A 23,806-nucleotide genomic window follows, 5' to 3' on the forward strand; every position below is an offset into this window, starting at 1 on the left:
TAATTTTCACTCAGAAAATTCTTCATTTGTAAACATAGAAAACTTCTCATGAGGACAAAGACACATTAGTTCGGGAGGGATGAAGGCTGATGGAGATGAGTGGTAAACAAATTAGAACCAGATTTGGAAAAGTTGCAGTAAAATGATTCAATATTTGTTATTATAGAAAAACACTACACGCAGAAAAACCTAGTGAACAGACCTGGTTCTATGGGTTTCCAAACACTGACAAGACAACAGGAAATTAGTAACAGAAACTTGAGTTAACATAATACAAGTTTAAAATAGCTAACCATATCTTGGCATAAGGCACATTGATTGTTTTCTTTTTTATACATGCTTTGTTTGTTTTTAAAAGAAATGGGGGTTTCACTATGTTGCCCAGGCTGGTCTCAAACTCCTGGGCTCAAGGGATCCTCCCAACCTCAATCTCCCAAAGTGCTGGGAATATAGACGTGACCCATTGTGCCTGGCCCTGATCTGGGCTTTAAAAATCAATGTCTGGCCAGGTGGGGTGGCTCACTCATGCCTGTAATCCCAGCACTTTGGGAGGCCAAGGTGGGCAGATCATTTAAGGTCAGGAGTTCGAGACCAGCCCGGCCAACATGGTAAAACTGCATCTCTACTAAAAATACAAAAATTAGCCAGTGTGGTGGCACACACCTATAATCCCAGCTACTCAGGAGTCTGAGGCAAGAGAATTGCTTGAACCCGGGAGGCAAAGGTTGCAGTGAGCCAAGATTGCACCATTGCACTTCAGAGGACACTGGGCAACAGAGTGAGATTCCATCTTCTTTTTTTTTTTGAGATGGAGTATCACTCTCTGTTTCCCAGGCTGGAGTGTAGTGGTGTGAGCTCAGCTCACTGCTAGGTTCAAGTGATTCTCCTGCTTCAGTCTCTAGAGTAGCTGGAATTAAAGGTGCACATCACCAGGCCTGGCTAATATTTTTTGTATTTTTAGCAGAGATGGGGTTTCGCCATGTTGGCCAGGCTAGTCTCGAACTCCTGCTCTCAGGTGATCCACCTGCCTCAGCCTCCCATATATTATAGGCATGAGCCACCATGCCCAACTGATACTTCATCTTAAAAAAAAAAAAAATCAATGTGAGGCCAAGGTCAGGTGCAGACATTGTCTCTACAAAAAAACTAGCCAGGCATGGTGGCACACGCCTGTAGTCCCAGCTACTTGGGGGGCTGAGGTGGGAGGATCCTTTGAGCCCAGGAAGCTGAGGCTGTGGAGAGCCATGATTGTGCCACTGCACTTCAACCTGTGTGACAAAGCAAGACCCTGTCTCAAAAGAAAACAAAAAACATTCATCTACTTCTAATTCATGCTGGCAGAGATACCAGGGTGGAGAACTGTCTCAAGAAGTCTTCTTCCTTTAGCTGCCAGAAATCCAACTACCCCTTGAAGATACAAAAAATATATATATATATATATATTTATAATATATATATATTATATATATATATATATATATATAATATATATATATATATTTTTATAATATATATAAAAACAGGGTCTTGCTCTGTCATGCAGGTTACAAGTGCAATGGCATGATCATGGCTCACTGCAACCTTGAACTCCTAAACTGAAGTGATCCTCTTAACTCAGCCTCTCAAGTAGCTAGGACTACAGGTGTGTGCCACCAAGCCCAGCTAATTTATTTATTTATTTACTTACATCTATCTCTCTCTATTTATTTGTTTATTTTTGTAGAGATGGAGTCTTGCTATGTTGCCCAGGCTGGTCTTGAACTCCTGGCTTCAAGTGATCCTCCCATCTCAGCCTCCCAAAGTGCTGAGATGAACAGGCATGAGCCACCTTGCCTGGTGGGTATATTTTTAATGTGATATTCTTCAAGCCGTCTTTGTTGTTGTTGCTTTGAGACAGGGTCCCGCTCTGTTGTCCAGGCTGGAGTGCAATGGCATGATCACAGCCCACTGCAACCTCGATCTCCTGGGCTCAAATGATCCTCCTAACTCAGCCTCCCGAGTAGCTGGAACTACAGGTGTGTGCCACCATGCCTGGCTAATTTTTGTTTTTTAATTTTTAAACTTTTTATAGAGATGAGGTCTTATTATGTTGCCCAGGCTGGTCTTGATCTCCCAAGATCAAGTGATCTGCCCGCCTTGGCCTCAAAGCGTTGGGATTATGGGTATAAGCCACAGCATGGCAGAATCTGCTATATTCTTAACTCGAAGCAAAGTCCATAAGGTTGTGAAGAAACAGGTACAGTCATACATTGTTGGTGGTGGGAGTACATATTGGCACAATCTCTATGGAAGACAGTTTGACAATATCAACCAAAATTACAAATGTTCATATTGTCTAACCCAGCAATTTCACATCTAGCCTACAGCTGGATGGACATGTGTGAAAAATGGAACATTTCCAAGGTTATCTATGGCATCCTGCATATAATAAAAGCACGGATCTAGAAACAGCATAAATGTCTATCAATATCAAACTTCCATACTATGTAGACATAAATGAGGGAGCTCCTTACATACTGACACAGCAAGATCTCCAAAATATATAAAATAAAAATGGCAAGGTATAAAACAGTATCATTTACTTATTTATTTATTTATGAGACGGAGTCTCGCTCTGTCGTCCAGGCTGGAGTGCAATGGCATGATCTTGGCTCACTGCAACCTCTGCTTCCTGGGTTCAATGATTCTCCTGCCTTAGCCTCCCAAGTAGCTGGGATTACAGGTGCCCGTCACCATGCCCAGCTAATTTTTGTATTTTTTAGTAGAGAGGGGGTTTCACCATGTTGATCAGGCTGGCCTTGAACTCCTGACCTCAGGTAATCCTCCCACGTTGGCCTCCCAAAGTGTTGGGATTACAGGCGTGAGCCACTGCACCTGGCCAACAGTGCCTTTTATGTACTGTCATTGGCATTAAAAAAATCTGTGGAAGGATAGTAAAGAAATTACTAACCAGGGTTACCTATGGAAGGATGACTGAGTTGGGATGACAATGGAAGGGTGACTTCTTATGGAGTATCTTTTATATTCAACGAAAAGAAAATGGCCGGGCGTGGTGGCTCACGCCTGTAATCCCAGTACTTTGGGAGGCCAAGGCAGGCGGATCACTAGGTCAGGAGTTTGAGATCAGCCTGGTTAACATAGTGAAACCCCCATTTCTACTAAAAATACAAAAATTAGACAGGCATAGTAGTGGGTGCCTGTAGTCCCAGCTACTTTGGAGGCTGAAGCAGGAGAATCACTTGAATCTGGGAGGCAGAGGTTGCAGTGAGACAAGATCGCGCCATTGCACTCCAGCTTGGGTGACAGAGCAAGATTTTGTCTCATAAATAAATAAATAAAGCCTTAAGAATGTGCTGCCTATGCAACATAAATAAAATAATTAAAAATAGAAAGTCTAAAAGCATGCTTTGTACTCCCTTTGTTGGCTACAGGAATATTTATGATTCTCCACACATGAGGAGTGGATAGTCCAGTGCTGACATGATGGATTCCATATTACTAGTCCATAGCAAAAGCACATTTGAAAACTCAGCTTCATAATTCATGGAGGCCATTCTATAATATCATATGGAAAGCTGATCAGCTGAGCCTTAGGCAACAGTAAGTCTATACAGGACCTGAGGACACATGGTGGCTTCAACGTGTGTCACCAGCCTGGTCACAAGGTCTGGCCGAAGTGGTGGCCTAAGCAGGGACTACCTTTCTCCCTTATTGCTCCACATGGCCATAGGACAGTACTTCCTAGGATAAAAAGATGATCTCAGAGAAAGAACTCTGGTCTTAGCTACCCCTGCAACATCCCCCACATCAAAGCCTCAGGTCAGCTCTACAATCTCAAAGAGCTCCCAGTTCCTTGGTTCTTATCTTAACTCTATGGGTCTCATACTGTATCAACCATCTGAAAGTAGCAGGAACTTCCAACAAATGAAGTGATGAAGTGAGATGGTACCAGGCTAACAAGTTATATCCAGACTTTTCAGGAATGAACTATTCACTGGAGGGCCAGCTCTAGGGGAGTGTCAAAGCAGAGGCACTAGAGTAGAAGTGCTCTGGCTTCCAGGTGATGACAGTATAATGAGCCTGAGGCCCTGAATGAACTGTCCAACATCACAAATCCTTCTGATTCTGAACTGTAAGTGAGGAGTCTGAGTAGGACTCATACTTTTACCAGCAAAAGAGACAATTGCATACAATTTACGAGACCATCGCTTTCTATACCTTGACTCATAGCTGTCAGGGCAAGAGGCATTTGAAGTTTGTTGGCAGCTTTAGGAAACAGCACCCAAAACAGGTTAGGGCCATCTGTTAAAGACAATGGCTTCAGCTGCACTTGGATTTGCATCTCAGGTTTGTTTGTTTTATTTTGAGACACAGTCCTGCTCTAAAGCCCAGGCTGGAGTGCAGTGGTGGGATCTCAGCTCACTGCAACCTCCGCCTCCTGGGTTCCGGTTCAAGCAATTCTCCTGACTCAGCCTTCTGAGTAGCTGGGATTACTGGTGCGTGCCACCATGCCCAGCTAATTTTTGTATTTTTAGTAGAGACGGAGTTTCACTGTGTTGGCCAGGCTGGTCTTGAACTCCTGACCTCGTGATCTGCCCACCTCGGCCTCCCAAAATGCTGGGATTACAGGCATGAGCTACTGCACCCAGCCAGGTTTGTTTGTTTGTTTGTTTGTTTACCACCCAGGACAAAATTTCCCCATTCCATTAAGTGGTAGATGTTGACTATGTCTCCTCTAAACTAATTTTGTGGGTGACTAATTTTGTCAGTTAGGATGAGCTGTATCTTGTACTCTCCTTTATCTGGTCAAAGAGACTCTCCTCACGATATAAACATTGACATCTAAATGACACAAGGATAAACACAGCTGCGGGGACAGTTTCCAGATTGCAGTTAAAGGATTACATTGTCACAGAGTGTGTTTTCCTCAACAGTTGACTCTTTTAGGGGAAAATAACATTCTTACTTTCTGTTATAGTGATTATAATTTAAGTTCCTGGAGAGCAAGCCTTTCGGCTTAATTAGCACCTAACAAAGAATGTGCCCACAGATACGAAATGATTAATACTATTAGGTTACATAGCTAACTGAGCTCTTTAGCTCAAATTTGAATCCTGATTCAGTTCCGCATATTGTAAATTATCTAACTTGAACCCTGAGACCAGATCTGAAACTCATGGAGGCTCACTGCAGCAGCGACCTCTTCAGTTCAATCAGTCCTCCCATGTCAGCCTTCTGAGTAGCTACGACTACAGAGACGGGCACCACTACGCCCAGCTAATTTTTGTATTTTTTTGTCTCCTGAATGAAAGAACAAGACCTTGTCAAATAAGTAGACAAATAAAATAAAATAAAATAAAATAAAGCAGTCATTTTGCAGATGAAGAAACAGAGGCCTGCGCTGCCAAAGGAGTCCCAAAGGATAACATAGCTACCTGGTGGCAGAGCAGGGCCTAACACCTAACCACCAGTGTTCTTCCCATATTCCTCTGTCTCTTGCCAGGTGATAGTGTTCTTTTATTTCCTGAGAGTAGGCATTTCCTAGGCTTCAACAGACTTGAATATCCAGCTGCTTACTCAACATCTCGACTTTGATATCCAAAAAACACTTCAAACTTGACACCTTCCAGAGTGAATTCCTTATCTTCCCCATCTAACAACCTACCCTCCTTCCAGGCTCCCCAATTTCAGTAGATGGAAATTCTACCCTTTTGTTGCTCAGGCCAAAAATGTGGAAGCCATCCTCAACTGCTATTTCTTTTACATTTCACATCCAGTCCATCATCAAATCCTGTTTGCTCCTTTCCAAATATATCCATAAGCCAACCACTTCTCACTCTTCCATTGCTTTATCTTGGGTTCAAGCTACCAACTTCTCTTGTCTTCTATTGTAGTAGCCTCCTAACCGGTTTTCCTCCTTCCATTTTTGCCCCATTATAGCTTATTCTCAACACAGCAGCCAGAATGACCTTTTCAATATGTCAGGCCATGTTACTTATCTGTCTAGAATCCTCTAATGGCTACCATCCCACTCACAACTCACAGTAAAAGCCAGTGGCCTGTGTGATCTGGCCCCAATTCACTCCCACCCCAACACCTGCCATTTCTTCTCTCACTCATATACTGCAACTGCACTGGCTGGCTTCCTCATGTTTCTTGAATACATAAAGCACACTCCTGTCTCAGGGCCTGTGTTCACTGTTCTTCCTGACTGGAATAAACTTCCCCTAGATATATGCTTGCCTTACCCCCTAACTTACTTCAGGTATTTGCTCAAATGTTACCTTTTAGTAGGACTTTCTTCAACTACCCTATTTAAAATTTTAACACCCAGACTCCTGGCACTTTTCTTTTTTTTTTGAGACAGAGTATTGCTCTGTCATCCAGGCTGGAGTACAGAGGCGCGATCTCCGCTCACTGCAACCTCTGCCTCCTGGGTTGAAACGATTCTTGTGCCTCAGCCTCCTGAGTAGCTGGGATTACAGGTATCCACTACCACGCCTGCCTAATTTTTGTATTTTTAGTAGAGCTGGGGTTTTGCCATGTTGGCCAGGCTGATCTCAAACTCCTGGCCTCTTGTGATCCACCCACCCCAGCCTCCCAAAGTGCTGGGATTACAGGTGTGAGACACCGCACCCAGCCTACTCCTGGCACTTTCTATCTCTCTTCTCTGCTTAACTTTCTCTTGTATATTTTACTTATTTGTTTATTGTCTGTCTCTCCCCTGTCCATTCCCCAAATGGTGAGCTCACTACTCTATCCCCAGTACCTAGAAAAGTATCTGGCACACAGCAGACATTCACCAAATATTTGTGGGATGAATGAATCAGTGAGTGAATGAATATATATACCTGTAAGATCTCCCAGTAACCTGAAAACTGTAGGCAAAAAGGGGAAGACCCTAGTTGTGCTCCGGTCTCTCTCCAGCCCTGGGTCCTTCTTTCCTCCTTACTGCCTCATCTTCTTCTCAGGTCCAGTCCAGCCCCATTCCACCAGAAACCACACCTAAGCTGAGAAGCAGGGCAAAAGGTGCTTGTTGCCAGGATGTTACAATTCCCAGGCCACCAGGTACAAATTTCTGCAGGGTGCTAATTTTTAAATTTAGTATCCTGATATCTTACAAACAGAAGAGGTCAGAGAAAGGTTAGGACTAAATATACTACTTAACCTAGATAACAGTACTGATTCAGAAACAGTAGCTCAATTGCTCCGAGGTGTTTTCCAAGGAACGGTGCTAAATTTGCACTTGTTCTTCTAGCTGCCCTTTCCTTTAATCTTTTTATAGTGGATTTCCAACTTACATAAAAGAATAGCATAATGAACGTCTTGAACCCATTACTCAAATTCAAAAATTATCAACATTTTGCCTCCTTGGTTTCCTCTGTTCCCTAATCGTCTCTTAAACCCATACTAAATATTCCAACTAGCTGTTTTCTTGAGAACAGATCTATATAAGATAGACCCTGATGCTATTATCACTGTATTTGAGCAACTGCATCAAACAATCTATCTTTCCAGAAATACAGTAGGAAAAAAATCCAGAAAACACTTATACCCATTTTCCCACCTGAGCAATTACTAAAAAAAGGAGTGTCTAAATTCCAGACTGTTTAAATCAAGGGACATGCCCATTATCAAGTTGGGAGAACTTTGGAGAGAGGTGTTGCTGTGTCTGCAAAATGAATGTAGACATGAACTGCTTTTACTTGTGTACACCTGATGCAGAATTTCTGAGTGAGTTAACTTAATTTAACAAGTATTTACTGACTACCTGCTAAATATGAATGATGAGATTAAGACAGAAGATAAAGAAAACCAGCTAAGTGCAGTGGCTCACGCCTGTAATCCCAACACTCTAGGAGGCTGGGCTAGGTAGATTACCTGAGGTCAGGAGTTTGAGATCAGCCTGGCCAACATGGTGAAACCCTATTTCTACTAAAAATACAAAAATTAGCCAGGTGTGGTTGCAGGCGCCTGTATTACAGCTACTCAGGAGGCTGAGGTGTGAGAATCACTTGAACTTGGGAGGTGGAGGTTGCAGTGAGCTGAGATCAGACCACTGCACTCCAGCCTGGGTGACAGAGTGAGACTCTATCTCAAACAAAAAAGAAAAACCTAGTCTCTGTCCTCAAGGAACTCACAGGGTGGGGGTGAGAAAAGTACACAAATAACCCAAATACAAGGCAGAATATGTTCTGTGCCCTAAGTAAACAAATCTAAAGCAAGAGCTCTTTTTAAAAATCCATCCACAGCAGTTGTAGAACCCAGGATATACCGTTTCCTCAAGTCTAGTTTTGCCTTCTGCTGTACAGCCAATAAGTACACTATGAGACCGGGGAATTTGGCAACCCACAGAATAGACTTTTGGGTGTGGATGTTTGATGTCACATTTTGCTATTGACTCTTTAGACTTCAGTGGGTGGGGATTATAAAGTTTTCCCAGGCCTTGGAAAACAATGGGGCTAATTCAGTGCCTGCAGAGGCTGCCGCCCAAAGCATTCCACCCTCAGGCCATATACAGCAAGCTGCTCCATAACAGGATAGGATAGTCGGAGTGTGTTCAGGAGACATAGCTAGATTGATTCTGAAGGATTTCCAAGGGCTCTCTCCCTGCCCTCTAAAGGACCGAGATCCTTTGGTGATCTATTATCAGAAGCCATCAGAAGTTCCCAGAGAAGAGTGTAGTTCTCTGGATAAACTGAAGAGACTGACGAAGTTTGATGGGACAGTGCAGTGTATGAAGGAAGCAGAGCTGAAAGCAGCAGGGGCATAAACATGGCCCTAGAGTTAGTTGCACAAGAGAGTGGAAGAAGAAAGGAGCAGAGTTAAGATGGAAGGGATATTTACATTGTAATCAGTTATCAAGATTGGTGAGGTAAGGATGGCTGAGGGGACAAGTAAGAGGAAGGCAGAAAGGAGAAGGCTATGTGGAAGAGTGAAAGACAATCCAGTTGAAAAGGCAATCACTGAGGGAGGAATCTGAGGCAGGATCTCACAGGATACTGGGCAGGGGTATGAGAGGCGAGGCCTTAGAATGGGTGTGCAAGTTATGCAGGATGGGTTCATGCTAGGATGGAAGGGGCTTATTCCATTGAGCTAGGCACATCAAGAAGTCACTAAATGAAGGGTGAATTAGATGAAGGTTTCAGATCACAGAATGTGGGTGAGGATGGTAGAAGGTGGGGTGGTGGGAGCAGAACACTGAGACTAAAAATAGGATGAAAACTACTAGGCTAGAGGGTTTTAGCGCATACAGACATGTGGATTCCCGGGGCTAAAGGACTTAACAAGATGAGAGGATTTGGGGTAAAGTGCCAGTGAGGTGGGAGACACTGTAAGGTGAGTGAGCCCACAGGGCAAGGTCTGGGAGCGTAGCACAAGAGATATTTGGGCAAAGGATGAAAAGAGAGGTTGATTGGGTTCAAGACACTACTCCAAAACATGGCAACTTGAGAAAATGGCAGTAGGAAGGTCACTCTCACTTTCTCCAAGTCTCTTCTCCCCTGAAGCAGATCATAAAACCTAGAAAGGATTTTTCTGACTTTCCCCTGAAGCAGGTCATAAAACCCTAGTAGAGAGATGCCCTCCCTATACTCAGAGGAAAGAAGCACTCTTATCTGTGAAGACACAGGAACATAGAGAAGAGTCTGAACAAAAAGGCCTTGCTAAGTTTCTCCCAGCTTATTACTATTTGATAGTACCTTTTGTATTTTTTCCAAAACCATCCATTCTTCATCAAACCTAGCATAAAAATACACAAGTTTAATCATTTCTTTGGGTCTTCATTCCCTTATGAAGGCTCCTGTCACATAAAACTTACGCTAAATAAACGTGTAAGATCTTCTCTTTTAATCTGTCTTTTCTTATAGGGGCCTAAACCATGAACCTAAAAATATATTTTCCCTCCCCTACAAGGTGCAGGGGTTTCAGGGGATATGAGATCAAAAGTCACAAATAGTAAGATGAGAAAGTCACCAAGTTATGTGGTAAAGGGTAACAGAAACCTTGGGGGTCAGGGCCAGTCTCAGTGGCTCATGCTTGTAATCTCAGCTACTTGAGATGTTAAGGTGGGAGGATCCCTTGAGGCTAGGAGTTCAAGACCAGAACCTTGGGGATCAAGGAATGAGCTAATGCTGGGTCCAGGTAGGTTTGGGGGAAAGACAGGCAATGGAATAGGGTTTTTGTTTTGTTTTTAACTGTGGGTTTAAATCTGTTACTTAGCTGTGTGAGTTTCTGGTTCATTTCTCCACAGCCAACCAACCTAACAAATAAGAATATGGGAAGCGAAAATGGTGGATATATTAATTAACTCTTGGGGTTGTTGAGTGGTAAATTTAACTTACATATCCAGAGCTTGGCACACAATAGGTACTGAGCAAGCCAATCATTACTGAGGCAAAATCAGGGTAAAGAACCAGAGAAGTGAGGCCACAGCAGAGAGAAGATAGGGATTCCAAAATGTCAGGAGTAGCAATATAATGCAAGGCATGGGCCACATGTTCAGTCTGTTGAATCCCTAGCACTCAGGACACAGTAAGATCCACAGGAGCTTCTCATTTCTAAAAACAGCTTATACTAAAGGTTCTCACGTGCCGGGCATGGTGCCCAGTGCTTTACATGTGTTATGTCAGGAACTACTATTTTCCTCCCTTAGCAGAGGTGGAGACTGAAGATAAGACAGGCTAAATAATGTATCAAAAGTCCCATAGCTGAAGGACCAGAATCAGACTGGAACCTAGGTTTGTTATGACCTCAATGCCCCCAAATGAAGCACTCTGCTACACCGTTTTGCAAACATGTTAACTGATGGGGCCTGATCAAGGGAAATGGGTATGCACTATTAAGAGTACAGTGGGTGATGGGAATGAGGCAGTAAGGTTTATGATGAAAGCAGATCCTGGGGTGAGGTTACAAAGAGGAAACTTCCAGGGTGGGGTACAAAAATGATGGGAAAAAATTATTATCTTGACCGAGAATTGCAGAATTTCACAATTTCACAGATGGAAGGAAACTTTAAGATCATCTAACCCAACCTAATGACAATCTTGATGAGAAATTGAGATCCAGAGTGAGGAGGGGATGTCTCCCAGAATTCTGGATTGATCCAGAATTCTCTGATGCTTCTAATTATTACTACTTCATATTAATCTCTATATCCTCCTCAGCACCAAAAAGTTGCTGGGCACTTGTAAGTTATGTGCTGATCCACACTGAAGAGCTGGGAGCGCAGAGAGGGATGCCAGTGGGGGTGATTTTAGGATAAAGGGAGAGATGGAATGAGGGTCATAGGGCTACAGGGCAAAGATACTGAGGGTTGTGTAGAAGACAAGTGGGTAGAAAACTATTGGAGTAGGGCTTCAGAGTTGCCTGCAGAGTTTTGAGGGGAATCACCGAGTTTGTGGGGAACACAGGGAAGAGTCGGAGGGGTTACCGGGCCAGGAGGGTCACCCAGGTTTGGAGGTCACTAAGGAGGAGTGTGGGAATCTTAGGGTGTTGTGAGTCACCGGATTAAAACTGAGGGAGTCATTGATTCGTGGGTTTCTGAGAAGTGCTAGGGAATTCAAGGGTTAGCAGCCAATGAATAATAATCAATGGTTACCTGGTGAGGTCTTGGGGTCAGTGGGTGGGGTGTGGGGTCACCGGGGTGGAGGCGGGCGTCGTCAAGGGGTGGGGTTTGGGAGTCACGGGGGAGGAGCCGCAGAGCGGAAAAGAGGGGCAGGCACCCTGGGTGGGGGAGGGGGCCCAGCCGCGGTATAGCGGCCCGGACGCCCGGCTAGGGCCGGAAGGAGGTGGGCACGCGGGGCTCGGGACCTTCCCGGGGCCCTGCGCCCGCCCGGCCTCCCGCCCTGGGCATGGTGGACCCACTCTTCCCGCAGCCACCAACCTGACAGCCCCCGAGAGCGACTCCGCCGACAGACCGCCATGCACCGGGCCCCGCCACCAGCGCCGGCCCCGCAACCCGCCTGCGCCATAGCCCGCCCGCCCGCGCGCAGCTTGCCTCCCGCGATATCCAGGTTCCAGGGCCGCCGCACTTTCCTCTCCTCTCGGCGCGCCTCTACCGGGCCCGGGAACCCGTATAGAAAATACCGGGCACGCTCCACCCCGCCCCCCGCTTCACCGCGGCAGCCGTCCTACTTATCCCGGTTCCGGGGCTCCTGAAGCCCCGGCCGCCGGGATCTGAACCGAGCTCCTTGGAGGCCCGCCCCTGCAGGCCGGGGTGACGCATGGCTCGCGAGGCCGAGCGCCCAGGGAGGGCGTGCTGACGTCACGACGCCCGGGTCAAGTCCTGGGCGCGGCTCCGAGCCGGGTTGTCGCTATAGCAATCGGGAACCGCTACCTGTCGCGTACAAGGATTCGGTCCACCTGAGGCGTGAGGAGGTGATGGAGGCCCCGAGGGCTCTGCGCCGTCACTTCCGCGGCTCGCGGGCGAGAAGGTGCGCTTTGGGAGTAGCGCGGGAGGACAGGAGGCGCAGGTTGTGGAGGGACGCAGGCCCGGGGACTGCCCTCTCTCTCCTCCGAGCTCAGAGCCCCCAGGCTTTCTCCTGGCTGCGCGCTCAGCACTCGCTGTCTTACTGTCCCGAAGCTCTTTAAGGTGCGCAGTTCGCAGGCCTTGCCTACTGATCTTCAAGCCACCCCTTGAAGGAAGCAGTTGCAGGTATTAAGAGCTACTTATTGAAAAGGACGATGTAGGGGGCGGTGAGGGACTCGCCTCCTCCGGTAGGGCGCCCTGGCGGTCCTCTTAGGTTCTCTCATTCCCCCGTCAGCCCCACCCTCAGGCTAGGCTTGCTTTGGGGTGAACATAAAAACCAAGCCCTTTTACTATTTCCCTCCTGGAAGGGGCTGCGATTGGGAAATTTTCAGAAACCTGAGGGAAAATTAAAAGGGATCGAGCTTTCGGTAAAAAATCAAATTAAAAAGGAGGGGCGTTAGAGAAGGAACTGGTAGAGATTGCCTCTTAGGAGAGGAACTGGGTGCCTGGAGGAATGAGGTGAGAAACTTTCTCCTCTCTATCCTTTCAGACTTCAACTGGTTTCTTTTGTATCTTCCCTGACCCAAAAACAATGTAGCCTACTAAGAATAATTTTAAAAGGACATAAACTAGACACAGAATGTAAGTACTGGGTTTGGGGCTTGTACTAGCTAAAGATATCTTTGGGGACACAGGCATCCTCTTTCTCTCTTGCCTGAAGACCTTAACTAGAAAGACCCCTTTCTGACCTTATTCTGGCAGGGACCAGAGTTCTCATCAGGTTCTCAGGTAGGCAGTGAGTGACAACTGATGGTTAGAATTAACCATCTAACCATAGGAATCCCATGCCTGGGATTACAGGCGTAAGCCACCGCGCCGGGCCAAGTAGCTCCTCTTATAATACGAATTGAGGGTTAGAAATACAACAGGGAATAGAACTGAGGCTGTACCTGAGTTTGTCCCTCTCCAACCACCTTTTTTTCCATAGTAAAATATATATGTATGTATGTATGTGTATATATCTGTCCTTTCTCACATTGCTTATGGATCCTCATCTGATGGCGAGTCACCTCTGCCATTGTACATTTAACAAGAGCTCTGGAACTGTCTGAATCTGAAGTAATGATCCTAAAGGAAGGTAATTTCAGGTCCTCGGAAGAATTGGTGAGGATATTTTGGAGGGCAATATTGAAGATCATTGCTAGCAGTTTCTGTCCTATCCCTTCCCCTCAACATATAGGCTAGTGATCTTCAGACATTTTTTAGAATGAACCCATAAAAGAATTTTGAATAGCTATGTGCTGCTTGTTCATTTTTAAGTTGATACCTAAATTTTCCTTCATTGATTTAAATACTTATAAAGGATACAATTTCAAATTTTGACATCTTAAACTAAGACTTACATCATTCTTAATGTATCCGTCAGGCCTGGTGTGGTGGCTCATGCCTGTAATCCCAACACTTTGGGGGACCGAGGCGGGCGAATCACGAGATTAGGAGTTCCAGACCAGCCTGGCCAATATGGTGAAACCCCATCTCTACTAAAAATACAAAAATTAGCCAGGCGTGGTGGTGCATGCCTGTAGTCCCAGCTACTAGGGAGGCTGAGGCAGAAGAATTGCTTGAACCTGGGAGGCAGAGGTTGCAGTGAGCCGGGATCATGCCACTGCACTCCAGCCTGGGCAATAGGGCGAGACTCTGTCTCAAAAAAAAAAAAAAAAAGTATCCGGTGGATTCCAAGTACCCTAAAAATCTAATACCTACCATCATTCACTTAAAAATATATGAGCAAGCTCTTCTTTAACAAATTTTATGTAGTTCTCTTTCTCCTTAAACTTCTAATTCCATTCATTTCCTGTAATTATTAGTATATAATTTACTAAACTTTTTTTTTTACTAAGTATTACTAAATTTTACTAAATATATATATATATTTTTTGAGACGGAGTTTCGCTCTTGTTGCCCAGGCTGGAGTGCAATGGCTCGATCTCGGCTCACTGCAACCTCCGCCTCCCGGGTTCAGGCAATTCTCCTGCCTCAGCCTCCTGAGTAGCCGGGATTACAGGCACGCGCCACCATGCCCAGCTAATTTTTTGTATTTTTAGTAGAGACACGGTTTCACCATGTTGACCAGGATGGTCTTGATCTCTTGACCTCGTGATCCACCCGCCTCGGCCTCCCAAAGTGCTGGGATTACAGGCATGAGCCACCGCGCCCAGCATTTTTACTAAATATTTTTAACATTTTTATGACTTGCGAAACCTAAAAAGTACAATTTTTATTGAAAATGCATCTCTTAATGAGAAATATGGTGTTTCTCCCCAATTAGTTCAGGTATTCATGGATTAATATCACCTAATGGTGGAAGGAGATAAGGTACAATATCAATCCTTTACCTGTTTTTTATTTTTATAGACATGAGTACTGAGAAACCTTGTTTGCATAATTGGAAAAGGAAGAGATTTGTTACAATTATATTCTTTGAGTCTCTGAACTTCTAAATTATATGCCAACCATCACAGAGTGATCTATTAATATTATCAAATACTATCAAATAGAGTCTTCTTTTAATTTTGTTGAAAACAAGGGATTAGAAACCACTGAACTTCCAAAAGGATTTATCTAGTTATTAGAATCTCAGTTTCAGTTTTATTAAGCACGATTATTATCTGTGACCTTTATACTCAGAGGCACCTTGTTAATCAGATATTGATTTCCATGCTTCTTTGCCAAAACAATATTTTTTATAAAATTCTTATATTTTTCAGGATTTTTTTGTTAAACTGAAATGCAGATTCAGCTCATTCACTGTATAGAAAACAACTGCCATTTGTGGAATTGGCAAAGCTAGTTTTCATTTCAAAACAATCAGCCAAATCAGACCTACTTTCTGTTAGAAAAATGTTTGACTTTATTCTTCCATTCAAATAAATATGTTAACATTCATTTTGAGGAATATTATAAAAATTGTTAGGAAATAAGTGATTAACTGTAGCTTGTAGAACAGACCACTAAGCAACCAGTTAAGATTAAAATTATGTAGACCTACTATTAACATAATAAATGTTAAAAATGAGACAGTACTATTTCTTATTATATAATTATTCCTAATTATACATATAATGTACTGTATAATGTGTAGTTAAATCCATCAGTTTTGAGAAGTCGTATAGAAGGCGTATATTCCCTTGGTAAATGTGTGTGTGCCTGCTTTCATCAAACTCTTGTCGTTCAGCTTCTGGGAACAATTAAATGAGAATCATGTCTAAAAATCAGAAATAACTCTAATAATCTTGTTACACAAATTTTTTCTTCTGTATTTTTTAGAAAGGAAAGCTGTTATTTGCTAAGAAATAATGAATTGAGCAGCTAGCAATTTCATTTTTTACTAGGAGATAGAAAGTAATAAACATTTGTAGGATGAAATAAGAAGACTGATTGCAATAGGAATATTTTGATATGAAGTGGAAAATAATTGCCCCCTCCCAGCTCCCTAGGTTTTTACACCCTGGACCATGCATCAAGATTCAGTGTAGGGGAGGGATAGTCCTTTCTTTTGTGAAGTAGGACAAGGACTATGGTCAAAGTGGGGATAATGGTGGAATGGAGAGTGTGCATGAATATGTCAGCTGGCTCTCAAACAGATTGGTTTTAGAAGTTTTTTTTTTTTTTTGAGATGGAGTCTCTCTCTGTCACCCAGGCTGGAGTGCAGTGGCGCAATCTTGGCTCACTGCAACCTCCCCCTTCTGGGTTCAAGCAGTTCTCCTGCCTCAGCCTCCCCAGTAGCTGTGATTACAGATGCTTACCACCATGCCTGGCTAATTTTTGTATTTTTAGTAAAGACTGGGTTTGACCATGTTGGTCCGGCTGGTCTTGAATTCCTGACCTCTCAATCCACCTGCTTCGGCAGGTGTGCGCCATTGTGCCCTGGCCTTTTTTTTTTTTTTTTTTTGAGATGAAGTTTCATTCCTGCTGTTGCCCACACTGGAGTATAGTGGCGCGATCTGGGCTCACTGCAACCTCCCCCTCCTGGGTTAAAGCAATTCTCATGCCTCAGCCTCCCAAGTAGCTGGGATTACAGGTGTCAGCCACCACTCCTGGCTAATTTTTTGTTTTTTGTTTTTTTTTTTCTGAGATGGAGTCTCGCTCTGTTACCAGGGCTGGAGTGCAGTGGCCCAATTTGGCTCACTGCAACTTCCCCCTACTGGGTTCAAGCGATTCTTCTGCCTCAGCCCCCTGAGTAGCTGTGGTTACAGGTGTGCACCACCACGCCTGGTTGTGTATTTTTAGCAGAGACGGGGTTTCACCATGTTGGCCAGACTGGTTTCAAACTCTTACCTCAGGTGATCCTCCCTCCTCAGCCTCCCAAAGTGCCGGGATTATAGGTGTGAGCCATCGCACCCGGCCTGGTGTTAGGAAATATTTCTTTTTTTTTTTTTTTTCCTTAAACACCACCATTTGTCAGCAGAAAGGAAATATTTCATAGAGAAGTTGAAGATCTGGAAATTTATTCCTTTAAAACTCTCCTCCGACTGATTTGAGGATATTGCCTGGATATTCCTTGCAGTCTTCTCATATACTTGGAAAATCTTCATTTACCCAACCTGGAAGAGTTCTTAATATAGGCATATCCAAACTCCAAGGTCCCTGACTATCCATTATTTTGGGACACCAAAGCAAATGTCCTAGGAAGTAAGGAAGAAGACTTGTTCTTGGAATAGAAGTAAGTTATGAGAGAAGTCAAAGACAATGGCACCAAGTTGGTGTAGTATGAAGGTCATGGATATGGTCCTTGGCTTTGCAGTTCTAGAAGTGTGATTTTGTGAGTCCACACAAAGGTGTTCATGTTTTGTCACATTAAATCAAATTCATAGGAAGTTAATGTGCATAATAGAATGCCAGTGCATTCTTTCATACTTATAGCCACCAAGTGAACTGGATTATCTCTCCTGTTGGGGAATCTTACCTGACGATTATAATCAGAAAGTTACATGAGGAGTGTGGATTTTGAGCATGGCTATTGTCAATAAGCTGATGAGCAGATGCTCACTGCCTGGCATATAATAGGAGCTCAGTAATTATGGAATGAATGTACTTCATCTATAACTTCACTATAGATGCTAAAGGGGAAGTTTAAGATTCTGATAGGCCACCCCAACATGTTTTTTGATAAGGTAGATTTTCCTTTGTTCCTCAAGTTATACTCTTAAATGGCTATATCGTGTAGATATTAAATCCAATAAAATTTCATGTCAGGGAATTATATAATTGCAATAGCTAAGTTTTATCTATCATCTCTGAGCCTAGAAATTGAGCCTGTTTGTTTATAAAAGAGATTGGACATTGCTTTCTTGTGCCCTATAGGAGTAGTGATAGTGGTAATGGCTGAATGATCTGTATTTACAATACTATTTGGTGGCCAAGAGTGTACTACGTAAAAATAATGACACCAGGTGACCCTCAGTGCTGGCGCTTTCTAGAGGTTGGACATCTTGACCAGGGAGGTGCTGAACTGCCTGTGGCCTGGCCAGCTGTTGTGGACCGTACTATAGCAAGGAGGAGCAATACATTTCTCCTACTTCTTAAATCACCCTCAGGAGATAATACTTGATACTGCTTTTAAGGATAGACAAAAAAAAAAGCCTTTTCAAATTTTAAAATCATTAGGATGAGTTGCCAAAAAATTTGGGTACGTTTTATATGGAAGCCAGAAGACATTGTCTCCTCAAGGCTTTTTTCTGGCTTTAGGATAAGCTGTTGAGATAGAGGAAAAGATGCCAGGCTGGGGAGTTTCATTTAGTATTTTAATAATAATAAAAAAGACATACAAAATCCAAACATTTCTTTTTACAATTCAGATACATATTTTTCCCCAAGTGCAAAATACTCTATGAACTGCATCATTTGCTGTTTATTGTTGCTTTTGTAGGAGATGCTTACTATATTGGCAGCAGTGGAAGGCAGATATAAATACAATATTTTGAGATTTCTTCTGCATTTAACAAAAAGCCTCCCACATGGCGATGATTATTCTCTGAAACTTCAGCTCACACAGAAGAATAAAGTTTTCAGCTTGTTCAAATTGCTACAACCTGTGGTGTCTAAAAAAGCTGATGACAACTGGATGTTCTATTCCTTCTAATCATGTATTTCCTTGTACAAATAATGGCACAAGGATAGAGTGTGCTACCTTTGAGATGGGTCACATGTAAAAATATCCTTGTGTTGTTTGCTCCCACTTTTCTCTTACTGTGCTTAAGAAAGAAACCTGGAAGGTTAATATTCTGCTTATGGTCAGTTATGCTTTGTCTTTGTACCCCCCGTTTGTGGCTGTAATATTGAGGTTAAGCAGCAAATAGAAAAGTTTGAATGCTCTGTAATGTTTTCTGACATTTTGAGATATGACTTCGTAATCCATTCCAGAGTCACCTCAAACGTATATAGAGAACACTTCTCATATATAAAAAGTTTCTTTAGGGCCAAAGACCAGGACTGTGTTACTGAACTTTCAGCAACAAATCTGAGTCTCCACTACCTCAAACTGACCAAATCCTGGGGGCTGTTAAATCAGTCACAGCTCAGTGTCAGCCTTTGGGGATTTCTAGGCCTGGGGAAGGCAGCTCAAGTCCAGGATCTGGTCAGTTTTCTCCTGATTCCAAGAGTTGTCTCAGGTTGTAGGAATAGGCATGGCCTGATAATATAGAAAGAGGGAGGCAGAGAGGTAAGGAGGAACTGCCACATTGCTGAGGATATAAGTGCCTTTCTGGTATGCATCACTTGTGTGAAGCCTTCATGGAAACTGCTTCCCATTTCCAGGCTTAGAGCAGGTCAGGTTTTGTACTAAGATGAATGGAGATCCCACAATACTGTAGCCCCACACCCTACCCTGCAGAAAGGCCTCTGGGTTGCTTCATGAAGGGTTCCTATTTATACCATTTTTCCATTTCCCCTCCAGTGGTAAAAACCTCTCTTCTGTCTGACCTGTAAAGACCTAGAATGTCCCTGAGTGTTGACTCCTCATTCAATTCACTTAACCCCTAGTTTGACGTCCCAGGGCCAGCTTCCTCCGTAGGTTCAGCAGCAGCTTTGCCTGGGTTCTTAACCTCCAACTTGAAGGACCTAAATTAAACTTGGTGGACAATACCAGGTTTTTACCTGCTTACCGAGATCTGCCTTGACATCAATGAAGAAGCCTAGTGGTCTATGCCTTCCATACTGTGGAACTCATTTGCAGGTCTCATAAACCATGGAATAAATGGCTGGAGGAAGTGTATTTGTGTGTATGTATGGTGTGATGGGAAAGGAAGGGAGAAAGGAGAAGCCAGACCCTGAAGGCACAAGTTGAGAAGCATGCTCACTGTTTGGCTTTCCAAGAGATGCAAAATGGCAAGAGGAGAGGAATCAGAAAGTTATCCTAGCTTCTGGTGAAGAATTAGGATGGTCAGAGTTGATTAAAACAGTTTTCACGGTGCTTCCTGGGAAGTACAGACACTTCTACTAAATGACCATTTCCCTTGTTTGGAAGCAGCCATTTTGCATCTTTATAGTGGCCCTCTTTGACCCAGAAAGACAAAGGTAATCAGACACTCTACCCACAAGGGCCATGATGTTGGCTAATGGTTGTCAGGGAATCTAGCTATGTCATTGACTACCCACTGCTATGGCTGTCTTCGCTGGTGAATGCTACTGATGGGAGGGTAGGGGGTCAGGCTCCTTTATTTACTGTTGAGGCTCCTAGGGGAGCAGTAGCCTAGGACAGTCACCTAGAAATGAACCTGAGTGGTTCTATGAGTTACCAGGAGAGTTAAAAAGAAAAAAAAAAAGAAATGAACCTGAGGAGTCAGTTGGTAGCCTTTGATTGATTAGGACTACAGCTTTGGGAGAACTAGAGGGAGAAAATTGAAAATAATTTTATAGGCAGCAGTTGAATTAAGGGAAGAATGTGTGCAGGCTTTGGGCTTGGGCACGGACTTGATTCTTCTTCCATTTGATTCTTCCTTTTGAAAAACAGTAGTTGAGGAAGCTAGGCTTGAAGTCAACTTCGAGAGGGAAGTGACCAGAGCCAGGCAAATATCTGATGCCTTCTGTCTTATTCTTGGCTCCCACAGCCTTGACTCTGGCTCAGGACCCTGAGTCAGCCCATCCCCAGGTAGTATGTCCTGGTCCTCTTCCATGTGTACACCAGGGGATAACAGGATAAAGACAGGGAAAAGATGGAGGTTTTCCCTACTTGGGGTAGAGAATCATTGACCAGTTCCATTGGCTTCTGTAATCATGAGGTCCACGCTGACTCCATCGAGAGCATAGGGATAGCAGGACTGATTTAGCAAACATAGGTCCCTCTCCTTCCTGCTCCATCAAATCCCCAGAATTACTTTCCTACACATCAGATGCCTCTGCACAATTACCCTGGATTACCACAGCCAAGGGTTCTAGGTGGCCACTGGTGGCATAGAAACAGATCAGATGCTCCAGCACTCAAGGTTCATGAGATTCAAAACCGATTTTCTTCCACTCCAAACATAGACTCTTTTCTCTTGGGCAGCTATAAATAGGGTTTTTCTAACAGAGGAAAAAGAAACAAAAACAAAAAACAAACCCAGAAAATAAAAACTCCCTCTAGACAACATAGGAAGACTCAAAATGATTGCACTTATTAGGTGTGGACAGGGTGGGCAGGAGGCTCGCCAAGTGCACACACATTCCTTTTTTGCTGCCCACAGCCTGAGGCCAGAGGTAGGTGGCTCCAGGCTGGCTGCAGAGTGGGGTCCTCTTTGGTGAAGCCCACAAGCCAGCTGGGGCTACAAGGGAAAGACAACTGTAGGGCAAGGCCTAGGCTGGCTTCATGTCAATAGCCGTATTTCTTTAAGGACAACATGTAGCAATGGGAGTAGGGCTCCCCCAGGGAGCATTCAGGTGGGGCTGAGGAAGTGGCTGGGCCAGGGAAGACAAGTAAGAAAAGGTATTAGTGTTTGAAGTTGACTTCCAATTGTTCTGTGTCTAGTCCTTTAGATGATACATTTTCTTTTCTTTCTGTTTTCTTTTTTTGGGGGCAATGCTTTAAACCTGGTTTCTGTCCTGCAGAGCTATAGTCTTTCAGAAAGCCACAGCAGGGCCTTCAACATGATAATGCGGGCTGCTCTTCCTCATTTAGCCAGTGTCCACTAACTCAGTGTTGTGGGCCGTTTGTAAACCCTTATGGAGTAGACCCCAGGCAGACTTGGGGAAAGAAAGAGAGAATCTGTATAGACAAGAAAGCTGGCCATATGGGCAGTCCAGAGCTCAAATAATGTGTCCCAGAGGACTGGTGCTGGCATTAAGCCTGTAAATCAACGGCTTCTTTGGCAGGACCTTGGGCTGTTAGAATCACCCTAGAGAGCAGAGCCAGGGGACATTGGCTCCTGACTAGCAAGGCACAACCCTATAGTGGCAGAAGCCCTTCTTTCCCCTCCCCATTCCCCACCAGACCCACTTCCTTCATGGGCCTCTGGCACCCTTCCAAGCCAATGGGGCTAGGAATCTGAGCTGGTAAAATGGGCAGTGGAAGGGGCTGTACTGTTTCTTTACCTCTCAGGGGGACTAGAGCCAGTACTGAATGGCTTTTCTAGGGAGCATGTAAGAAAAGGGGAAACAGTAGAGAGACAGGCAGAAAGAGACAAGGAAAGGAAACTAGAAAGACAGAAAGGGAGAGTGCCTGGTCTGTGCAGTGATATTTTCTTTTTCCCTCCAAAGAGAGGAGAGAGTTCCTTGTCTGAGGGTAGGGGGCCGCCAGCTCTGAGGACTAAGGAGTCTGAGGGCTTAAAAAATTGGGTCTCTAATCCTAGGGTTACTATTTGTAGGGCCTCAGGAAGCTGGAAACTTTGGAGCGGAGCAGCTTGATGAAGGATTTTGGCAGCATCTCCTTGTGTTTCTCTGTGTACTTGAAGTAGTTCTGGGGGTGCGCTAGCACCTCAAAGAAGGCCTTGATGAGCTTCTTGTCCTGCAGAGGATGGCAGGGAACAATGTCAGCCTCAGTGTTGGGGGTGGGAAAGAGGAACATCGTGACTCAGCAGCCCTTCTTGATGTCTACTAGGCATCTCATGTATGAAGATATGCATATATCCAGAGGTAAACTCTGGATTTCCATCCCCACCATCTGCCCCTACTTTGGAATTCCACAAATGAGTCAATGGCAGCTGCATCCTCTGTAGCTTAGGCCCCAATCCTTGGAGCCATCCTTGAATCCTCTTTCTTGCTTACAAGTATAGCAAATCTTATTGACTCTACCTTCAAAATGTGTCTGGATCTGACCACTTCTCACCATCTTCCCAAGCCACCATCATCTCTGACTTAAAGCACTGTAGTAGCCTCCTAACTGGTCTCCATGCTCTACCTTTGTCCCTCCATAAACTGTTCTCCCCACAGCAGCCAGAGTGACTTTTTGTGTTTTTGATTAGTTCATCTTTTTCCTGTTTGAAACTCTTTTCAGGTTTCTTTTATCACTCAGAGTAAAGCTGAGTCCCTTGCATGGTCCATAGGCTGAATGTGATCTGTGTCTTAACTTTCCACCTCCACTCTTTCTCCCTCTGCTGAGCCAGACTGGCCTTCTTGAAGTTCCTAAACACGCTAAATTGCTGCCATGCTCCTCAGCCTGGAATGCTCATCCCTCATCTTCTAATGGGGAGGGAGCCCTTTTACCTCATTTGGGTCTCTTCTCCTTAGAGGCCTTTCTTGACCACCCTGTAACAGCAGCATGGTATGTGGAGAGCCTACTAGGTGCCAGGCACTGTGCATCAAAACTCAGACTTTCTGGCTCCTAGGCTAGTTCTCCTTCCATGGCATCAGTGGATTTTTGCAATAAGAAGTAGGGGTTTCAGCCTCTCACCCCAATTTAATCCGAATAGCTGCACTGCTTTATGTGTTGGAGTTCCACGATACATTTGATTTGAAATAAGGGTTCAGATGGTTTAAAAATGTTTGAAAAGTGTTGTTAAAATTATATTCTTTGAAGTCTGTAAGTTCTAGGTGATTTCTGTCATCAAGGCTTTTATTTTGATGACAATATAAAAATATTTTACTAACTTTTTTTTGCAGTGATAATTTATAAAGGATAATTCTATTTCTTAAAGAAGATTTTCTCAAATTGGGATTCACTGACCCAGGGCATGTAGTCCAGTCTTCAATGTTGGAAGTATTTCTTTTCCTTGAAAAGAAGTCTATACATGAATTGATTTCTGAGAAAGCTGTGCTAGATCTGCTACTGCTTTTTTTGTTTTTGTTTTTGTTTTTTTAAGACAGAGTCTCACACTGTTGCCCAGGCTGGAGTACGATGGCATGATCTCAGCTCACTGCAACCTC

At 44.0% G+C, this 23,806-nt stretch overlaps 2 protein-coding genes and 1 long non-coding RNA gene across 12 annotated transcripts in view; 1 reads left to right on the top strand and 2 right to left on the bottom strand.

Annotated features, from left to right (window-relative positions):
* ZNF76 (zinc finger protein 76) overlaps positions 1-12,185 on the bottom strand; it is a 33,477-nt gene extending 21,292 nt beyond the window's left edge. For 3 of the 6 annotated variants that reach the window (XM_064361135.1, XM_012461619.2, XM_064361136.1), the window contains exon 1: positions 11,999-12,185. The gene's annotated coding sequence lies outside the window, so the exon portion shown is untranslated. The other 3 variants (XM_012461621.3, XM_012461618.3, XM_012461620.3) reach the window with 2 other exon arrangements.
* A 133-nt stretch (positions 12,186-12,318) lies between these two features.
* Positions 12,319-23,806, top strand: part of LOC105723532 (uncharacterized) — a 97,514-nt gene continuing 86,026 nt past the window's right edge. For both annotated transcript variants that reach the window (XR_001108843.2, XR_010336736.1), the window contains exon 1: positions 12,319-12,434. This is a non-coding gene — a long non-coding RNA (uncharacterized LOC105723532). The remainder of the gene's footprint in view (positions 12,435-23,806) is intronic.
* The window catches only part of SCUBE3 (signal peptide, CUB domain and EGF like domain containing 3), a 35,483-nt gene continuing 32,366 nt past the window's right edge, over positions 20,690-23,806 (bottom strand). For 3 of the 4 annotated variants that reach the window (XM_064361137.1, XM_064361138.1, XM_012461622.3), the window contains one exon: positions 20,690-22,448. In XM_064361137.1, the coding sequence (XP_064217207.1) occupies positions 22,299-22,448 (150 nt within the window). In that variant the 3' untranslated portion in view covers positions 20,690-22,298. The remainder of the gene's footprint in view (positions 22,449-23,806) is intronic. The other variant, XR_010336735.1, reaches the window with a different exon arrangement.

This window comes from Aotus nancymaae, unplaced genomic scaffold (genome assembly GCF_030222135.1).
Source record: "Aotus nancymaae isolate 86718 unplaced genomic scaffold, 86718_ANA_hifiasm-v0.15.2.pri h1tg000040l, whole genome shotgun sequence".
Classification (NCBI taxonomy): Eukaryota; Metazoa; Chordata; class Mammalia; order Primates; family Aotidae; genus Aotus; species Aotus nancymaae.